This window comes from Lampris incognitus, chromosome 16 (genome assembly GCF_029633865.1).
Source record: "Lampris incognitus isolate fLamInc1 chromosome 16, fLamInc1.hap2, whole genome shotgun sequence".
Classification (NCBI taxonomy): domain Eukaryota; kingdom Metazoa; phylum Chordata; class Actinopteri; order Lampriformes; family Lampridae; genus Lampris; species Lampris incognitus.
The window spans coordinates 14880721-14902534 of record NC_079226.1 but is presented as its reverse complement, the minus strand read 5'-3'; the positions used below and the strand labels follow the sequence as shown (position 1 = coordinate 14902534).

The following is a 21814-nucleotide window of genomic DNA, read 5'->3' as shown; positions in this document are numbered from 1 at the left end:
TGTTGGAGCTGTTTGTGTCATACTGACATGCTTATTATTTCTACGTCATTGCAACTGTTTACTATGTTTTGCCCCCCCGCCCAGTCGGTGTTAAAACGTAAACATAAACTGTTTCTGTATGGCCTGCCATGCTTGTAAATAAAGGGAGTCATGACGCGACCCCACACCGCCCTCTAGCGGACAAAGGCGAGATCGCACGAAATCGGTAATCAATTTTCAACGATATTGACTTTTTCCTGCTTCGAACGGGACGACAGGAGATTATATTCGCCGAGGCCGCTGTGCCGTTGTTCCAGAGTGTAATCCGGAATAACAGCGTTTTCGGAGGAGACGCGGATTTCTTCCTCCTCCTCTGCCACACTCCTCCTCATTGAAGACGGACGGGCCGACGCAGCGCGCGGCGTGGTTGAAAAGCGCCGACGACAAGAAAAGTCCGCCAGCGCTTCAAACTCTGAACCAAGTGAGTTGAAACCTGTTTAAAACTGCTTTATTAACCGCACGCCGGCTCACATAGACGAAGTTGTGATGTTTAAGAGGGAAGAGTAATTACTTTCCCGGCAAACAATGCTCCCCCCCCCCATATTGCTTTGTCGGGGATCTGAGAGCTTTGCTTACAACCTGTGTGCGTCCTGTGTACCGTCGTCGTCCTGCGGCGTTGGAAACGCACACGCGGCTCCGAGACGTCCAGTTTATAAGACGACAAAACAACAACAACAACAACAACAACATAGACGTGACAAGCCAGCGCGGCCAAAACACGTTTTCGCTGTTTTCTGGCGCCGTCCGCAAGTTTAACCCGCACTCAGACGCGCTTCACCCGCTCGCAGGCGAACAACGTGGGTGAGCGCTGACGCCGAAACTCGGCAGCGAGCAGCCAAGCGGCGCGGTGGCCGGCGGCCGGTGTTATGTGCCCCGCCTGGCAGCCCGCTGCGCCGGCTCCCGTCCCCGCTGATGTGGCTGGTTTGTCATGCCGTCTAACGTCCCGGGTCTTCTGCGTGGTCCGAATGAGCGTTCATATCAGCGCGGCTTCGCCACAGGGCCCCCCCGCGTGTGCTCGGATCACTTAGGTGTCGTTATTGTCGCTTCCTCATTCTAGTGGTTACGGCACCGACCTGCCGCCACTCTGATTGCTGGTTATCTCTCACTTGCTCTTGTCCTCCACACACTCCCCCCCTCTAACTTTTCAAGCCCTTGTGTTGTGTGTTGTGTCTGGCATCATTGCTCTCGGTGGAGGCTTACATATAAGTGTGTGTTGTGATTCCATCGTCCATCATCTTATCAGATTTTCCTCTGTGTGTGTGTGTGTGTGTGTGTGTGTGTGTGTAGGTCACGTCCAGGGTGTCAGCTCTGCCTAGGTTGAGGGAGGGAGAGAGAGCAATAAAGAACTGAAGGGCCACATCGGTGCCCCCACCCTCCCCCACGGCAGCATGGGTAACTTCTCCAGCAAAGATGGCCATGGACCCACGGGTAGGCGCAGTGTCTCTCTCCTTTCTCTTATTTTTATATTCTTTCATTTTCTTTCTCCATCTCTCTGGCGCGCGCGCGCACGCACACACACACACATGCAAAAACTAAATGGCCTGCATGGGTACTTTTGCATTTTTCCCCCTGACTCACTGGTCAAATCATTTCCTTGAATGTCCTTTGGTCCTGCCTATGCATTCAGAAATGAATTTCAAATATTTGGCAGGCGCATGCATGCATGCATGCACGCACGCACACACACACACACACACACACACACACACACACACACACACACACAAACGCAACACAATTGAATCTTCTCTTGTGACTTAAGCCACACTGCAAGCTCCAAAACATGTTTCAGTGCCCCTTCAGAGGAAGTGAAGGACGAGGGGAGGTGAAGGAGGAGGGGAGCTGAAAGACGAGTAAGGGCCAAAGTGAAAGACAGAGCATGTGAGACACTAAGAAAGAAAGTGGACGGAAGGGGGATAACGTTGAGACCGAAAGAAGCCAAAGGAGAATGGGACCGAAAGTGTGCGTGTGGGCGCATGTATGAGAGAGAGAGAGACAGAGACAGAGACAGAGAGAGAGAGAGAGAGAGAGAGAGAGAGAGAGAGAGAGAGAGAGAGAGAGAGCGAGAGCGAGAGCGAGAGAGGAGTGGCAGCTGGAATCTTGGCTGCTGTCCTGTGTGTTGCTCAGTGAGTGGTCATTCTCCTCGCGTCCCTGTGCGAATCATTCTGGCTCCGACAGACCAGCTGTGATGAATCGGCAGAATTCCCCGGCTCAGCACAAGGGCAACGGATTAATCATGGGAAGGCTAATGCTGTCTGACACACACACACACACACACACACACACACACACACACACACACATGGATGGGCACTGGCACATTAAGCCCTCGAATGAGGAAGCTAAAGGTGAGGGGGGGGGCATCAGTGTCACAAGAAAATCATTCCATTCTTTTCAATGACATGTCGTAAGGTAACGCACAGCTTTACAAATGGCATATTTGTAAAGTTGTGAGTCGTATTGAGTCATCTGAAAGCGCATTAACTCGGCCTGAAACAAACAAAAAACAGCTATTGTCCAAAGAAGGGAAAAAGGAGCAGAGAGAGAGAGAGAGAGAGAGAGAGAGAGGGCAGTGTTTCCCATGGGACTCTCGGGTTATTTGTGGTGGCAGGCTGTAACAGGCTAGGGACGCTGTGTCAAGACATGAAAGGACCTGAGGTAAGAGGTTTATAAATCTATTTGTGGTGGTCCCATCTGTCCTCGGATCAACACCAATAACATTATGTATAGAAAATGCGGGTCTTCTCTATGAATGTGTGTATCCATGAACTCACTGTAGATGAACAGCCCGAGATCAATGTCTGCCCTCGGACCAGCATCAGACGTTCATTCATCTTCAGAACGCTGGTTTAGGTATTTGCTGACCAACGGGGTCTTCAATATCAATGTCACAAGTCACAAATGATAGACCAGTGACCGCTCGACTACAATCTCTTCATATTTGTGTTGTTTTCCTGTCGTATCAGTATTCATTCATCTCCAGCTATTGAGTCAGGCAATGTATTTCATTCTCTCACTCTCTCTCTTTGTCTCTCTCTCTGTCTCTCTCTCTCTCTCACACACCCTCACACATGAAGTATAACAGACTTTTTGTCTCATTCCCCATTTTGTTTTTCATAGGGGCCCACACAGATATTTTCCACACTCCTCCTACCTCCCCAGTGACAGACGTGCCCATTCTCCATCAGCTGCCACAGTCTGGTACACTCAAACCTCCACCTGTTGTGCCGGTTTCATCTCCAGTCCCAACTCCAGTATCCACTGGGAAGAAAACACAGTCTAGTTCTGCACTGAGCACATCCACATCCACGCCCACCTCTGACTTGAAGTCCACCTCAACCACCCAATCAAACAGCTCATCCACTGGGCCTGTAGTCAGCCCAGTGCAGAGCAAACCAGGAGGTGCCACAGCACCTAAAGGACAAGTTGCCTTGGAACACAATGGGTGTCCCACTACCTCCACCCCAAAGAGCCCACATTCCCAGGGGAAGACAGCAGCGGTGAGCCCAGCCAAGACCCCCTTATCTCAGGGTAGCGCTTCACCAGTGGTCAGCCCCTCTGGGCAGAGCTGGAGGGAAAGGGACAGCGGTCTGAGTCATTCTCTGTCTCCGGGCCATGGACCCTGTGACAGCCAGGGACAGGAGATGGAGAAGCTGCTGGAGGAGTGTAGGTCAACACTGGGCATTGCTGCTCATCAAGATGGCTCCATCGTGACCACAACAGGTAATTGGTTCCACGGCTATCATAGTTGCAAGGAAGGGATTTAAGATTTATTTATTTTTTACATCAAGCACCTCATGAACACGGCTCCAAACTCACTCGCTCACTCATTAACTGACACTTAATCTCATGTTTAGCTGTGCCATCTGCGTAGATTCAGGAGGGTTGGGGGGGGGTTGGAACCTCTTCAAAAATGTTTGAGTGCATCTGAACATATGCTGTTGTAAGATATTGAAGATTTTGCCTTTTTGTAATTAACAGACTCCTCGTTGGTAAGAAAATTGGCACAATATATTTTTTCCTGCTCCCCCACCACTATTCTCTCTTAGCCCCTCCCTTGTACTCCATCACTTGGTGTTGCCCATGCGGTTTCATTTAAGGTAGGATTTCACCGAAACACCATCGACAGATGTGCAAGTACGTCTTGCTCTGTCACCTTTAACGGGCTTAAACGAATCAGTCGTTCCATAAAAGTTTGTGTATCTGATGTGTCAGCTTGCTTTTCGGGGTTGTTTAATCTGGTAAAAAGATGATTCAGGTGTGCTAACGTCAGCTCTTCTGAACCAGCGCAAACAAAACACCTACTTTACAACGTCAATGTGAAGCGACCAATCGTAATATTATGTGAATAAAATGTCACGTTAGCCACTCAGTTGAAAATGTCCAGTCATGGGCGTCCGGGTAGCGTAGCGGTCTACTCCGTTGCCTACCAACACGAGGATCGTTGGTTCGAATCCCCCATGTTACCTCCGGCTTGGTCGGGCGTCCCTACAGACACAATTGGCCATGTCTGCAGGTGGGAAGCTGGATGTGGGTATGTGTCCTGGTCGGTCGGGGCGCCTGCTCAGGGGGGAGGGGGAACTGGGGCGGGGTGTAGCGTGGTCCTCCCACGTGCTACGTCCCCCTGGCCAAACTCCTCACTGTCAGGTGAAAAGAAGCGGCTGGCGACTCCACATGTGTCGGAGGAGGAGGCATGTGGTAGTCTGCAGCCCTCCCCGGATCGGCAGAGGGGGTGGAGCAGCAACCGGGACAGCTCGGAAGAGTGGGGTAATTCACCAGGTACAATTGGGGAGAAAAAAAGGGGAGAAATCCCTTCCTCCCAAAAAAAGAAAATGTCCAGTCAATACGACAACTATTACAAGTTTAGGACCATGATCCTGTATCTTTCTGCTCACATGTTGTGCTTTACATCCATGACACTATGCACCCTCGTTATTTCCTAGTAATTGAGACGATCTCCTTATTCTGAGGCCGTATCTCTATAATATTGGTGGCAGTGTCTCTAATGATGTGTTTATGTGTCCTCCCAGCAGATACACTGAAACATCTACTTTCCGAAGTCAAGAGTTTGAAGAGTACCATGCAGGTAAGATGTACTATGAAAGCATCCTTTTTCTCTCTAGGCCTCCATCTGTCTTTTATTCCTATTCTTGGCTGCGTCGTAAGTAAACCCACTGGTGATCAACAGACACCGTTTGTGGTTTTCTCACAGCAGCGCATTACTCAGATTCCTGAGAACATCCCGTGCTTCAGTTAGGTTTTCCTGCTAATTGCTGTACAGGCTGATAAAGCTGACCACTGCGGTGCTTGTTGATATGTCCTGCTCCGTATACTCTCTATCTTTAGCTACTGTTTTTACACGAGAGGTAACTTCTTTTTTTTTGGGGGGGGGGGACACATCTGTTGGAACCCAGTGGCTAAATACAGAAATGTAAACAGGAAGTCGCACACTCCCCAAAAACATAGGTCAGCCCTGGGGATTTGTGACAGCTCATCCAGGAGATAATGGAAAAATAACCCCTGTCAACGCCCCCCCCACCCACCACACAACACACACACACACACACACACACACACACACAGCCAGACACGCCTGCACGCACTGTCCTGGGGGATGCAGCCCACACTAATAGAGGTCTTCCTGTCCACTGGCCCAACGGAGAAACTCAGGAAGAGGAAAATCTTTCAAGATCATCTCTGTCCATCTTTGTTCTCTTGCCCGTCCAAGTTTCTTTATTTTTCCGCAGAGAAAAGGAGAGATAATTCATACTTTTCAAAGTGGATCAAAGGTCATCATAAGCCCGGGGACTTTGAAAGCGAGGGCAATTTCTGAAAAGTCAGGCATATTTCCTGAATAATAGAAGTGTGCCCCCCGGCCCCCCCCAGAACAAGGACCGGGAAAGAGTGAGGGTCAAGGTGACAGATAGGGTTCAAACTACAGGGGAGCTTGACTCCATGTGCAAAGACAGGCGCTCCCCTGAAAAGCGTGACTTGGGAAACTTTGGGGGCGTCTCTAAAATGTTAATTACCAAATAGTTTTTGTCACAACTTTGTTAGGTGCAATACTGTGTTGCTTTCTGTAGCAATGAATAATTCAGCACATGCATTCTTGAGTTAAAAACTTGTGCGTTTAAGGAGGCTGATTCATCACTCATTCACTGCGAAGATCCGGCTGAGCTGTTCCTACCATGACCATTCAAACAGGGTGGCACAATAACACACTGACCAAAAGACAGGAACTTCCTTCTTGCTTTGTGTTTGACATCTGTTTCTTATTTACCAGAAACTTCTTGTGCTCTATTCTAGTAGGCTGTGTTGTATCACAGGGGATGTTTGTTTTGTTCTTCATCTCTGAGGCACAGGTCTGCTGCATCATGGGTGTTTTATTACCAGTGGCACATTCAGTCCTCTGATGCATGCCATCCAACACAACCAGTCAAAATCCATGGTATATTTCACACCCTGGTCTCAGGAATTCCCAAAATCCAGGTCCATTTCACCATCCGACCACTCCCCGTGTGGAGATCAACCTTGAACCAAACCACTTTGGGCCGTCTCTTCAGCAGGCCTCGTGCTGTTTTGCTCATAGCATAAAGTTTGAGAGACTAGGCGCAATGAAAATCAAAATTCTTGGAGCGTTACACCGTCTGGATGCTCAAAGCGTTCCTGGCTGTTTGGAGGACAATCCCTTTCTGTGGTAATTTCCTGTCAGTTGTGCGCTCCAGATCCTGACCCACCCTTCTGAGGACACTAGCCAGGGCCTCCTGGTTTCCTCCAGATCTGCCACAGATATCAACAGCTGGTCTTCGACCTATGGCTGCATCACTCCCCCAGATCATTTGCTCCCTCCTCAGTCCCCACCCTCATCTGTCCTGGACTTTGACACTACACTCCTGAAGCTTTACATGCAAGCAAATGATCCTTTCTGTGGCTTCCCACCGCTTCCGCATGTAAGACAGTATATAATCTACAAATATTCAAATCATGATCACTTTTGTGGTTGGTCATTACAATGGCTCCTGTTGGGTAGGACTTTGCGGGGAGAAATGATAGGGTGCATATGATATAGTGTTTTACATCTTAAACATGGCAGCTAAATGTAGACGAAGTCTGGTAGCCAAGTTACAAGTTGTTTTGAATAAAGAGTAGGAATGGCAAAATAAGTTCATAAAAGACCAAAAAATCCAACAGTCCAAACCCAGGTACAGCCCAGGTTGTAATTGTTTGGCAGTTGAGCAATCCAAATTCCAGAGATCCTTGTGAAATGAAAGAGTCAGCGCTGCCATTGTGCCACATCAGAGCCTTCTCCACCACCACTGCAATGGTCTTCCACACTATTGCAGCTTAGCCACAGCTTGTACTGAGTTACAAGTGCATCCCTCATGCATATGTAAAGGTGTTTGTTCATCGAACCCCCTCTCTACCTCCTCCACCTCCATTCTACATCTTTTCTCTTTGTCATCCTTTCCCTCATTGTGCCTCCCTGTACTCAGTCTTCTGGTTTTCTGCATCTCAGTGTGTGTGTGTGTGTGTGTGTGTGTGTGGGAGGGGGGTTAACTTGCCTAACTCAGACCTGGTTAGGCTAGTTCAAATCTTGATGGGAACGTGGTTATAACAAGAGGTAGCCCCACGTTTCGGATCCAGGTGATCCAACACCGTGTTTACGTGGGCCCTCGGCAGGGCAATAAAACCAAGCAAAGCCTGACTTTGTGAACCTTCTCGCTTTCTCAGTCTACCCCGCTGTCCTGGGAGCCTTTCAGTGGAGAGACAGTGTGTGTAAGTGTGTGTATTGGGAGGGGGGGGGTGCTGTGTGGAGGAGGGGGTTCACATTCAGCTGGTCGAGAGACAAAACTTGTTTTGTTTGGTGGTGTGAGGGGAAAAATCCAGCCTGCTGAGACTGACTGTGTGTGTGTGTATTGTCTCATATGCACAAGACACACACAAAGTGTCAGCATGCTGGACACACATACACACACACACACACATTGAGTCTTGATCCCAGTGTGTGGATTTAGCTTTGCATGGTAGCCTCCCACTTTCTCTCTCTCTCTCGCCATCCCAGTACTCACCGCTCCCCCCTGAGCACAGGAACTCAAAACAATGACCTCACAACATGTCCTCTCTCATCCTTCTTTCCTCTCCCCCCCTTCCCTTTCTGGTTCCAGTCATCCACATGTATCCATCACTATCCCTTCTTCCCTGTTTTTTTTCTTTCTTAGAGATCCAACCCAAATCTGTTTCTTCTCCCTCCCCTTCCTTCATTTGTGCATCATTTCCTCCGGTCACAGTCCGTCATCTCAAGGTCTCCCCCCACGCCGCCACACTGGCCGTCATCACTGCCCTCGTCTGAGTATCCTCACGTTAATGAAACATCTAAATACGTCTGAACGGTACGCACAATCTATGCCAAACCAGCGGGCCACATGTGGCCGAGAAGTGTAACTCTAGTAGACGTCTAAATCTCAGAGCTGACGAGCTACCCAGCCCCCTCCAAAACAAAAGCAGCTACAAGTATTCCTGCACAACACATGGATTTGTGTTGTGTACCTTAGTTACGATTCTTCGGGTGACACTTAATCATTTAATAATGAAGAGTGTGGTCTAAACTGGGCTACATGTAGCCGGGTGTGTTCTCATCTAGGTGAGCTTAGCTGACGGAGAGCCGCCACATGGCGACTGGGCGTACAGCTCGGTGGGTCGCTGCTCGCTGTCGTTTTCATCGGCCCGTATTTCAGCTCGGTACTGTTTGGTTCTGTTTAGACGACATGTTTTCTGACGTGGTCGAACTGACTGTTTCAGAAAGTGCGGCGTCATCCGTCCTGCAGCGAGGCCAAAGGCCCGTCTGTGTCTGGTGTGCGCCCGTTGGCGGCGGCGGCAGCCCGCCCGCCCGCAACAGTGTTGCAAATGAAACGGATGAAACCGAAATGAAAAGACTGCGTGTACATTGCTGGGTAATGGGTGCGTGGGTGGGTGGTCGGGGTTTGGTTGCCTTGTGGAGTTGTATTCGCTCCCAGAGCCCTGGTCTGGGATCAGTTCCAGGTGGATGGTGCTGGAGATTTCTCTCTCTCTCTCTCTCTCTCTTTCTCTTTCTCTTTCCTGTGCTCGCAAGACTGCTCAGGCACCCAGAACGCCAAAAGCCCCGTATCTTGAATCCCTGGTGGTCGAATAAGTTTGTACGCAGAATGAAGATTTAGTGTGTGGGAGGGTTTGAGGGGGGGACTTTGTGTGCGTGTGTGTGTGTGTGTGTGTGCTGATGGTGATTTAGGAGTAGAGGGATAGGCTCTTTTCTTGAGTGTGTTTAAGTTAGGACATGCTGCTTGTTTAACGTTTGCACAAGTTGGCTTAATGGGCCAGTCGGAGAATTAGTGTCATTTTGTGTGTGTGTGTGTGTGTGTGTGTGTGTGTGTGTGTGTGTGTGTGTGTGTGTGTGTGTGTGTGTGTGTGTGTGGCTTTGTGACTTGAGATGAGATATGTCTTGAGAGTTTTAAGAGCGTATCCAACCTTATTTTTCAATACACACCGCCTGTGGAATGCAGGAGAGAGGTCACAAGCCTGAGATGGATGTTTCCCTAGGTGTGTATTTATTTGCGAGTATGAACTCATCTATAGGGACACACAGTTGGAACATAAACACACACACACACATGCACACACACACACACACAAACGTCGGCTCACATTGCGTTGGGGCTTTCCCAGGAAATCCAAGAAATATGGGCGTATATGTGTGCATTGGTTGTAACCATGTTGTGTGTATGTGTGTGCTTGTGTGCATGCTTCTGTCCACAGCACTGTGGGCATGGTGGCGAGGGCTGGAGTCCACATCTGGACTCGCAGTGGGGCACTAGGTCAAGTGTGTGTGTGTGTGTGTGTGTGTGTGTGTACAATTCTAATTGGGAGCATCAGCCATCTTTATCTCAGTGCAAACAGAGGAGCGGTCCTTCCTGTTTCCTTCAACAGACGCGCTCCAGTTGGAGTGTACACATCTAGATTACAAGACGCGATCCGTCAAGGCCGAGCGTGAGTAGTACGTCTCAGCATAGAGAAGCAGTCCAAATAAGGAGCAGTCTCTCTGCTGCTCCCCGCTATCCAACATGGCAGCTGATTTGGCACTTATTGCCAAGAAAAGTGTGTTGCAACCTATTCTTAAATGGTGGATGTGTGAGAGAGAGCTTCACTGTGTGGTTTGGTGGAGAGGTAAAAGTGAGGGGTGTGTGTGTGTGGGAGAAAATGGGAGAGGGAAGAGGAAATGTGATATGTGTTTGTAAGTGTGTGTGTGTGTGTGTGTGAGAGAGAGAGAGAGAGAGAGAGAGAGAGAGAGAGAGAGAGAGAGAGAGAGAGAGAGAGAGAGAGAGAGAGAGAGAGAGAGAGAGAGAGAGAGAGAGAGAGAGAGAGAGAGAGAGAGAACCTCCAATCTAATCAGGCCCAGCTGTGGTCTTGAGTCGCTGGTCAGATGAGGAAACGACTTGGCTCGGATCTATTCCTCCTCCTTCTCCTCCTCCACCTCTCAATCCATTCTTCATCTAATTACCAGCCCTACCAACCCCTCCACTCCTCTGCACTTCCTCATTTCTCTGTGGGTTATATTACAACACACACACACACACACACACAGCCTCCCTCTCTCCCTGCTCTGAATCTATACCCTGTCCAACAGTATGTCTGTGCATGCTTTTAACCCTTTTTATTGTCCTCCCTCTTTCGTTTTTCCTCCTCCGTCTTTCTCATTCCCCCTTCTCCTGTTGTGTAGATAGCTGCTGTTTTCTTCAGTGGTCTGGTAGTGTTTACCTCTTGGCTCGGGTTGGTCTAAATGCCTCTTTGGATATCTGTGTACCGTATCCGAAGGTGCAGTGCTTGTGCACGTCCAGAGCATTGATAGCATTGATAAGCGCTGAAGGAAGGAATGCGTCATATGGACACTGTTGCTACATCCTGTTCTCCTCCGAAGCACTCGTCCTCCGAAACACTCATCCTCACAGGTTTTTAAAGCAGGGCTGGGCAGTAATCAAGTACCATTATTTATGGTCTTTTGGTGGTATTTAATGAGTACCAATGAGTATTTAATGAGCACCAATGGGTAATGCAGTCAAGCCAAGCAATAAAATCCTTACAGCATACCATAATGACGCCAATTTGTACTGTTCCTACATGTACCAGAATGCACTGCATGCAAGCAGTGACATGAAGCCACACGACGTAGGTGGCTTTGGAGGCATTTTATCCTTGGTATTGCTCATTCCTGACTCCATGTTTCCTTACTTTGATTTTCTGAATGTATTCACACGTGCGTGCATGTGTGTGTGGGTGTGCGCAGGTGTGTGTACGTGTCTTTATCTTGAAATTGAGCATATACACATCTCTGTGTCGCTGATGTTCAAGGATAACCTGAGTGGAAACCTCAGAGCAAAAGCTTCTGGCACGGGACTCAGTTGTGGCTGATTAGTTGACTTATCAGCTCCACTCCTGCCCGCCTGTCAGGGCTTGCAGTGCCGCCTCTAGTCTCATAACCTTAGCCAAATGGATATTTCATCATCCAAGATATCATTGTCTGGTGAGGATTTAGATAAGCTTACAGGGACGTTTCTAGACACAGGCAACCCTAGGGCACAATATTTACTTATTTTATAACTGCACACAATAATCAAAGTTGAATGAGTTCATCTGGACACAACATTTACTGACAAATGTTTGCTCACTCATGATGAAGATGTCTGTGAATGTTCTCATTCATCATGACGAAGAGGTCCCTTAGATGAGTGATGACATGTTTCTCTCAGTAAACGTTGTGTCCAGATGAACTGATTCAACTTTCTGTGATTTTCTTACCTGGATTATTGAGCATGCACATGACACACAACATGTGGATCTCCTTTTAAGTTAACCTTTGTTTTCACACCTGTAGTTGCACTTTTATTTATTTCAGTAAAACTAGTGTTATTTCTCCTGAAGATGGCCCCTGTTTTTTTTTTTGGAGGGGGGGGGGGTATCGCCTATATCGCCTAGGGCGCCAGAATGGCCAGAACTGCCACTGTAAGCTTGTATATGGCATTTGTGTTTAATAGGAGTGTAATATTGTCTGAACTAATTGTTTTTCCCCTCCGTAGCCTGAACTTATTTGCCTCAGAATATGCTTTATAATACAATATGTTCAGGGCATACGTCATTTGTGTAGCAGCATCATTTATTTGTGTATATACATTAAAATGCAACAGTTTATAAATGTGATCTGTGAAAAGTAAAACTTTCATGCTTTACTACTAATCTGCAGCTATGATCCCAAAAGACATTTTGAACAAACTGATCAGATGCTTTTGTGCTGCACCTGCACATTTGTAATCACGACTGTTTCCAATAATGAAAGATGATGGATTTCAAACTAAATGTTTTGTTTACCTACCATTCATATGTGTAATATTTTTCTGATATTTATACATGTCTAATATATGACTTGAGTGGAGTTAAACCACCAAAAGTTCATAATACACCTTGTAGTAGCCCACATTTCTACAAATTAGCTAAACGCCACCGTTTGCCTTGCAGACGGAGCGCGGGGAGTGGTTGCAGTTCCAGGCTGACCTCCAGGTGGCGGTTGCTGTGGCGGACCGCCTGAGAGCCGAGGCTGAGGAAGAGCTAACAGCCCTTCGAACGGCGCATAAGGACCTCGAGCACGAGCTGGTCGCTGCCCAGCAAAGACAGAAGGAGACAGATGCCCAACTTCTCACCCTGAGGGCAGAGTTGCAAGATGGCAAGCAGAGACTGGCGACTCTCTCCCAAGTTCAGGGCAAAGCTGAGGTCCAGGCTACAAATCGGACTCAAGAGAGGCCTGGTGCTGGAACCAACAACTGCGACAACAGCCAAGAGGGACCTGGAAGGGGCAGGCAAAGAGGTACGTACAGGGCGGGACGAGGTGAGGCGGAGAGCGAGAGTCAGAATGAAGGAATGAAGAATGCTGCTGCAGAGGAGGCTAAAACGGACCTGATGACTGTGACTAAGAGGTACCTGAGAAACGTGACAAACGATGACAGGCAGGAAGAGAAAGGTCGATCCAAAGAAACACGAAGGACTGCTGCCACAGAGAGGTCAAGGTGAGATAAATTTTTGTAATTAAAAAAAAAACTTAATCCAACCAAATCCCCAATTTGTGACCCCATCTCTTCATAACCTTCTGTTACAATGAGATGGGGTCACATAAGCTTACCACAGGCAGATAAGAGGAATAAATCAAAAGGCTGATTTTTTTTAAAAACGTGTTTTCAATCAGTTATTGCATCTTCCAAGGTGTGGTCATGATCCCCAAGGTCTCTGCAGTCCCACTGGTGGGGTAAAATGTTTAGCCGTGAAGAAACAAATGTTTAAATCCAATATTTCATTGGCCCGTGCTGTTGGTTTTGAGTTTGAAGATGCCGCCATCTGCTGCACTTTTTCACTGTACATTACTGTAACACGCAAGTTTGAAGATGGCTTTGTGTCTGCTGCACTTACATTACCACAATGCAGAGCTAAGACGTGCTGCAGACGGAGCCATCTTTGAACTCAAAACTAACAGCACAGGCTGTTTGAAATTTTGGATTTAAACCTTTGCTTTATCCTGGCTTAACATTTTACCCCACCAACAGGACTGCAGAGACCCTGGAGATCATGAGCACACCTTCAACCAGAGACCAAACAGGTGAATGAAAATGGGTAAAAAAATAGTGGCCTTTTGATTTATTCCTCATGTCAGCTTATGGTAAGTTTATGTGACCCAATCACAGAATAATTGAAGGTTACGAAGAGACGGGGGTCACAGATGGGGCTAAATCCAGCCTAACACAAACCTAAACTGAGGGGACTGTTAAACCTGCTACAAGGATTTTTTGTTGCTGTTGAGTATTTGACACCTCTACATGACTGGCATAATTAAATGAGACCATCAGCAAGACGATTAGATATCACTAAATAATGATCTCTGGATCGCAATCCCCTCAAAATCTTCCAAAAGGATTTTTGGCACACAGACGGGATGCATAACCACAGTTAGAGAGATATTAGTTTATCACTGTAATATATCTGTCAAAACAGCCGTTTCTCCAAACCACCACTACATATCTCACTTGTCTCTTCAAAACAAATGGCCAAGCTGCCAGAGGGTAAATGTAGATATTTGAGACAACTGAAGTTATTCTTCTGTGAAATACAGCCAAACAAAAATTGATGAAAAAGGTAAAACACTCAACAAAAATCGTTTGGTCGTACGTACGTGCATGTCTGTGTGTGCGTTGTGTGCATGCCTATGTATTGTCCGCGGCTAATCTCGCTTTCTACTGGGTCTATCAGCCTAATCTTTTTTCCCTCATAGTTATGACTGTATGATCAAGAACCTCTCAAGGTTGTGGTGATTCAAAACCTTTGAAAAACGTTTGTCCTCGCTACCGCCGCTCCCTCTCTTCGTTCACTCTCTAGTTCGCTTGACCAACGCTGCTCTCTGTCGCTGCCTGATCCGGGTCAACCATGCGTGTGCACGACTCACATCTACAGTTGACTCGGGTCGGGCAGCGACATGATCAAAAGTTATTAAAAGAATTTTGATAATCCAAAAAATGCATAGGTTGTAAAGGAACAACTTCCTCTAGGCTGCAGCCAAAACAGGAAGTGTTGCATATTCGTAATTTGTGATACTGGGCTGTACAAATAAAATTGACTGTACTTGACTTGTTGCTGCTCTGATCTGAGTCAACTGTGGATGTGAGTCACGCATGCGTGACCATTAACGTTTTACCCAGCTTTATTATATTATGAAAATAAAGACTGGGTTAGGGTTAGACCAAAATGGTCCCATAGCAAACCTTTTCTTTTTGGAAAATACAAGTTCATATTAGACTTGGTCGCATTCGTGCGAGGGTCCGTCTAGGAGGCTGCTCATCTACAGACTGACTGGCAAAACGTTTGTGTTAGGTAGATTTTTTTAAGCTTGAGTGCTGCATATTTAAAAAAAAAAATTTCCCCATATTTCCTATTCAGTCGACTTGGGCACTGGGCAAAAGTCGTACAATGGCAGGAAAAACACTGGTTTTTCTGTCTGTGTGTGTGTATCCATCCGCTGCATATCTAACATACTACTCGGCCTGTCAGCCTAATGATTTTTATGCAGTTATTCATGACTGTATGATGAAGGACCTCTCGTGGCTGCGGTGATTCAGAACCTTTGAAAAACCTGTTTTACACCGCAATTGAGGGCTAACTCCTCAGCTGGTTTGTCGCCAATCTGAGCACTGGAGAAGGGGAGATACGCCTGGCGGGGGATCTGTACTCTACTGAGTGAACTCTTCTAGTTTTTTACCATGTTCATACTATCCAATAATTCACGAGTACACAGAGCAAATTCTTTCACTGTTTTCCCCCAAATTTTCTTCTGGCACAGTAATTGAAAACAGATCATCTCCAAATTTAGTCAGAACTGTTTGCGGCTCTCGTTAAATGTGTTCCTTTCTATCCTCGCTCCACAAGGCCACTTGAGGACAGGGATTTTGTTAAGACTTGTTTGATTTACTATTGGACCTGAAGTGGAAAACGATCCTAGAAAGAAAAAAAAGAAGCTATCAAGCCTGCTCAAAAATCTTCCTCATTATCACCAATGTGTGTGTGTGTGTGTGTGTGTTTGTGTTTATCCAAATAACAGAAGCTTGAACAGACTACCCATGTCTTCAGACTCCCCCACAGTGCAGAATGGGACCTCCCAGTCCAATACTGGCATAACACCCGGATCTACCAACAAAGTGAGACAAACTCTGGGTGGTTGTATAATTATCCATTAGTAATGTTTCCTGCAGTGGGGGCTTCTCCGTTAGTTGAAATAGCAATATCTGGACCGATGATATCAGTCCACTGACTCTGAATATGCCAAATGTGTGTTTTTATGATTTGAGAATCCTATCCAAACCCGAGGGCAAAGGAGCTTCGACTGGCAAGACAGCCGGTCCAGCACTCAAGCAGGTGTGTTGTGTGTGTGTGTGGGGGGGGGGGGTGTCAGGGTGGTTGTACCGTTATCACCATACATTCATAATTGCAACTTGTTGGATTTCTGATTGTATGCTTACATGTCTTTGTAGGGAAACATGAGGAGTCTCTCAACAAGTATAACTCTGCCCTCACTGAACTTCCTCCCACCAAGTGAGCACACACACACACACACACACACACACACACACACACACACACACACTGATGAGCCAAAACAAAACATTATGAATGCTTACAGGTCAACCAAATAACACTGATCTCCAAAAAAGGGCACATGTCAAGGTCTGGGTAGATCAGATGGTAAGCGAACAATCAGTTCTTGTAGACATGTTGGATGCAGGAGACATGGGCAGGAGCCAAGTAGTTATGGCCAGACGACTGGGTCAGAGCGCCTCTGACATGGCAAGGCTTGTGGGGTGCTCCTGGTCGGCAGTGGTGAGTACCTACTGGCAGTGGTCCAAGGAGGGACAAACCACAAACCAGTGACAGGATGCTGGGTGCCCAAGGCTCATTGATGCGCGAGGGCAACGAAGGCTATCCCGTCTGGTCCGAACCAACAGAAGGTCTACTGTGGCACAAGTCACGGAACATTTTAATGATGGTTTCATGACGAGTGTGTCACAACACACAGTGCATCACACCCTGCTGGGTATGGGGCTGCATAGTTGCAGACTGGTCAGAGTGCCCACGATGACCCCTGTCCACCATCGAAAGCACCTACAATGGGCACGCAAGCATCAGAGCTGGACCTTGGAGCAGTGGAAGGTCACCTGATCTGATGAGTCCCGTTTTCCTTTAGATCACATGGATGGCCATGTACGGGTGTACCGTTTAACTGGGGAAGTGATGGCACCAGGATGCACTGTGGGAAGACGACAAGTGGAGGGTGGAGGGAGTGTGGTGCTCTAAGCAGTGTTCTGCTGGGAAACCCTGGGTCCGGCCATTCATGCGGATGCCAATTTGATACGTGCCACCTACCTAAATATCGTTGCAGACCAGGTACACCCCTTCATGGCAATGCTATTCCCTGATGGCAGTGGCCTCTTTCAGCAGGATAATGCGCCCTGCCACACTGCACACATTGTTTGGGAATGGTTTGAGGGATATGAGAAAGTGTTCAAGGTGTTGCCCTGGCCTCCAAATTCTCCAGATCTCAATCCAATTAAGCATCTGTGGGATGTACAGGACCAAAAAAGCTGATCCATGGCGGCTCCACCTTAAAACTTACAGGACTTTAAGGATCTGCTGCTAATGTTTTGGTGTCAGATACCACAGGACACCTTCAGGGGTCTTGTGGAGTCCATGCCTCAGTGGGTCGGTGCTGTTTTGGCGGCACACGGAGGACCAACAACATATTAAGCAAGTAGTCATAATGTTCTGGCTCATCAGTGTACACACACACACACGCACACACAGAAAAACGACAGTCTTGTAGGTTCCGGCTGATGTGAGCCTATTGTAGTGTCCAATTACTCACTGACTGTACAGAAAATCTCCATTTTGGGACTGGAAAACTGTTTTTTTTTTTTTTTTTTTTTATTGCTTGGTTTTTTATTATTTTAGCTGGCTGAAAACTTGATTGAATTTCTGTTTTTGAACTTACCTGGTGACGATAGTTTTATATTACAATTTTGCAATGATCGTTTTTCTTAATGTCATTAAAACTGCTGTAGTTAACTTAGGAGAGGTGAGCAATTTTGACAGAACACTTGCCAAATAATCCAGATTCCCTGGCTTGACTGACTCCTTCCCTCCCGTAACCCTTCACTCCAAACCAGGTTCATGCCCGTGTGTGAGTTTGCCTGTTGTAACTGCAAAATTTGTACTTTCGTAATTAATCTAGGCATGTAAAAAATATTTTTTTCTCAGCACTTTTTTGATCAACATTGGGTGTGTGTGTGTGTGTGTGTGTGTGAGACGGGGGGGGGGGGCTGTGTGTACACATGACGTGATTGATGTTGAGTTAGGGGTTGTCCTTAACGGTAATTGGTTGTTTCAATCATACCAAATGGATTTAGCAAAAATCGGAATACAGCCTCAGGAGCAGCCAGAGACCAGATTTTTTTCACTACATTTACCTGACTGGACACTTGTTGATATGTGATGTATATTTCACCAAATATGACAAAATGGTGTTAAAAGAAAGTTGCATCTCAGGGTGTCTGGATGGTACAGCGGTCTATTCTGTTGCCTACCAATACAGGCATCGTCAGTTCAAATCCCCGTGTTACCTCTGGCTTGGTCGGGCATCCCTACAGACACAATTGGCCGTGTCTGCGGGTGGGAAACCGGATGTGGGTGTGTGTCATGGTCGCTGCACTAGCACCTCCTCTGGTTGGTCGGGGCGCCTGTTTGGGGGGGGAGGGGGAACTGGGGGGAATAGCGTGATCCTCCCATGCGCTACGTCTCCCTGGTGAAACGCCTCACTGTCAGGTGAAAAGAAGCGGCTGGTGACTCCACATGTATCGGAGGAGGCATGTGGTAGTCTACGGCCTTCCCTGGATCGGCAGAGGGGGTGGAGCAGCGACCAGGATGGCTCGGAAGAGTAGGGTAATTGGCCAAGTACAATTGGGGAGGAAAGGGGGGGGTCCAAATAAATAAATAGTTACTTACAGCAGCTTTAAAATTCAAATCTATGATTAAAATCCTTTAATTGGATTTTAATTAGGATAATATCAATGTTATTGATTATATGGACAGGGGCTTGTGTTGGAAATTAGCTTTGGCTACATACATAAACACACTGGCTATTGTAAGTGCAATTGTCAATGTTACCTGTACTTGTCCCCCATATATTGAAACAAAACAATAAATAATTAGATCAAGTATCCCTCACTCAATGCATTAAATCAAATTTTTATTCCAAATTTTCATTCTAAATATCAGAACTCCTCATGAAGGCTGTGTCTTTTCCCTGTTTCCAGATCCCAGGATGGTTTCAACCTGCTGCTGCGACGCCATGGAGGCTCCAAGAGGAACTCGCTGTTGCGCTGGTGTCAGAGCCGCACGCAAGGCTACAAGGTAACGGGATATTTAACTTTCTTTGCTGTTGTTGTTGTTTTGTTTTATTTTTGGGCCTTTTTCACTCTTATTCATTTGTTGTTTTTTTTCTGCTGTCTTCTTCTTCTCAACTTTGCTCTCCACGTAGAACATTGACATTACCAACTTCAGCAGTAGCTGGGCCGATGGCTTAGCGTTCTGTGCTCTCTATCACACCTACCTCCCGTCACACATCCCCTACTGCACCCTTAGCCCCGAGAGCAAGGTAGGAAACTCACAGGAAATGCATCATGCAATGGTGACGACCAAAATATTTGATAGGTTTTAAACCTTTTGAACTGTGCACCGACAGAGAGAGAACCTTAATCTGGCATTCAAGACGGGAGAGAATGTCGGGATTACACAGTCACTGGTGAGTCTGATCATGAAGCTTTCACTTCTTTTTTTTAGGAGCAATTCCCTAAAAAGCAAACACTTGTCTCACTGATCTCTATGCAAAGTTAATTCAGCCAAGTTTGATTTGGGCCGCATTAAGCTCCTAAACTAGACTGACCGCATGTTTGCATTGCAGACTGTAGAGGAGATGCTGAAGGCTGGGGGTCCTGACTGGCAAAGGGTCCTGAGTTATGTGGAGAGCATGTACCGTCACTTTGAGATGTGACTGCGTCAGTCCACGATGGACCAGCACCGCAATGTGTCCTTCAGGACTGTGCAAAAGAAATGCCACGGGTTGCCTGTCGAACCTAATGTAACTCTGTGACCTATCTAAAAACACGGCTTTGTTCTGGTCAGGTAGTGTCACGCACTTGTTGGCTTTCATTTAAAAAAAAAAAGAAAAAAAAAGGTTGTCACTGACCACTGATAGCTATTCAGGTATAATAGCCTTATTAATAATAATAATACATAATATTAATGAATCCTTATTATACCCTAATCTTCTTTGGGAAGAGAGTGCATGTTTTAAAGACCGTATTGTGTTACATCATGTCCTTTACCAGATCAGTTCATAGTTTCGCTCTTACTTTTCTCAATGTGGCAACCGGCGGTGCCTTTCAACTCATCCTTTGCAAAGGTTATCATGTTTTCTACTTCTTTAGCACCCTGTAAATATGCACTTTTGTCAGCACTTTGTTGATTTAACATAGGAGGAGGGGTTTCTGTGGATGTTCAGATTGTAAAGGTGAAGTGACATTGTGGGTAACGCTTTAAATTACAGGCCGTTCATTACTATGATGAACTATGATGCTGACTAATGTAGAAATAAGATACAGGGTTTTCCGTATCTCTGCTTTGCTTCTTTTGTCTTTATAATGTGCTGTTAAATATAATCTACATTGGACTACCGGGTAGCGTAGCGGCCTATTCCATTTCCTACCAACATGGGGATCGCTAGTTCGAATCCCCATGTTACCTCCGGCTTGGTCGGGCATCCCTACAGACACAATTGGCCGTGTCCACGGGTGGGAAGCCAGATGTGGGTATGTGTCCTGGTCGCTGCACTAGCGCTACGACCCCCTGGCAAAAATCCTCACCAACAGTGTTATGAATCCTTTGTATTACTGTTAAACTCGAATATAAGGTGAATATTCAGTGTCCTGCTGAGTGACACATCCATAATTAGCACGACGTTTGCTGTTCACCTAACATTCAGGTTTAGCGGCTAATTAATATTTATCCCCGCCACACAAAGGATTCAGAACACTTGCGCTTGGTACAATGGGATTTGTGAATTTATCCCATACTGAGTTTGATAAATGTAACGGCACATTACAAGGAAACAGCACATTATAATAAGGCAAACTGAACACCTGCCAAATAATCCACAGCCCCCTTTCGGCTTCCTCCTTCCCTCCCGTAACGCCAAACCATGTTCATCGTGTGCGTACGTTGAGTTTGCCCGTTGTAACTGCAAAATTCGCATTTTCATCGTTTATGTATGTAAAAAAAGAATTTTTCTGAGTGAATCCCTTATTTTGCCAACCACAACACTGTTGTTGTGAAGCACTGTTTTACTTATAGCAGGTGAAGTATTTATAAAGATCACTTTTTTTACAAAGTTACACCCTCATTAAAAAAACAGAACAAAAAAAAAGCACTTTTTTGATCAACAGAACTTGGATGTGTGCACATGCGATGTGATTGACATTGCGTTATGGATGGTCCTTAGCGGTAATTGGTTGTTTCAATCATACTGAATGGAATTTGTAGGACTCAGAGAACAGCCCCAGGAGCAGCCAGTGAGACCGGATTTTGTCATAGCACATTTACTTGACTAAATACTTGTTGATATTTAATGTGAATTTCCCCAAATATGACAAAATGGTGTTAAAAGAAAGTTACCTACAGCAGCTTTAAAACTCTAAACTCTTAAAATCCAAAATTCCATTAAAATCCAAAATTCCTTTAATTGGATTTTAACATCAATATTATTGATAATATGGACAGAGACTAGTGTTGGAAATTAGCAAACTGAGGATGTATGGAAGGCTCTATTTTACTCAGTAATTTCCTCTCATCACTGTTCAAGAACATCTATTTTAACTATCTGCTGCTCAGTTGTTTCTGTGTCATGAATAGTCTGTAATTCAAAGGGTCACCTTGTAGTCTTCTGGCCCAGTAGACATACACTAGGAATCCTGCAGTTCAGTAGGAGTGGCCTGTAAAATTTGTTCGAGATTGATTTTTCTTTTTTTTCCCCTTTCTTTAAGCTGTAATTCTGAAGACGGTCATTTTTGTTTAATTTACTGACATCTGTGGTGATGCAGGGAACTGCATT

General features: G+C 46.3%; 1 protein-coding gene across 2 annotated transcripts; it reads left to right on the top strand.

The window, feature by feature from the left end:
- Positions 1–271: 271 nt before the first annotated feature.
- On the top strand, positions 272–21814 carry si:ch211-195o20.7 (cytospin-A). 2 transcript variants are annotated; one of them, XM_056296119.1, is made up of 12 exons: positions 272–460; positions 1327–1467; positions 3160–3762; positions 5073–5125; positions 12580–13124; positions 15698–15794; positions 15945–16011; positions 16128–16188; positions 18963–19059; positions 19187–19303; positions 19391–19450; positions 19610–21814. In XM_056296119.1, the coding sequence occupies exons 2-12, from the start codon at positions 1428–1430 to the stop codon at positions 19697–19699; spliced, it is 1830 nt and encodes a 609-aa protein (XP_056152094.1). In that variant the 5' UTR covers positions 272–460; positions 1327–1427; the 3' UTR covers positions 19700–21814. The 2 variants fall into 2 exon arrangements, with proteins under 2 accessions (XP_056152094.1, XP_056152093.1); XM_056296118.1 differs by having other exon boundaries at positions 5070–5125.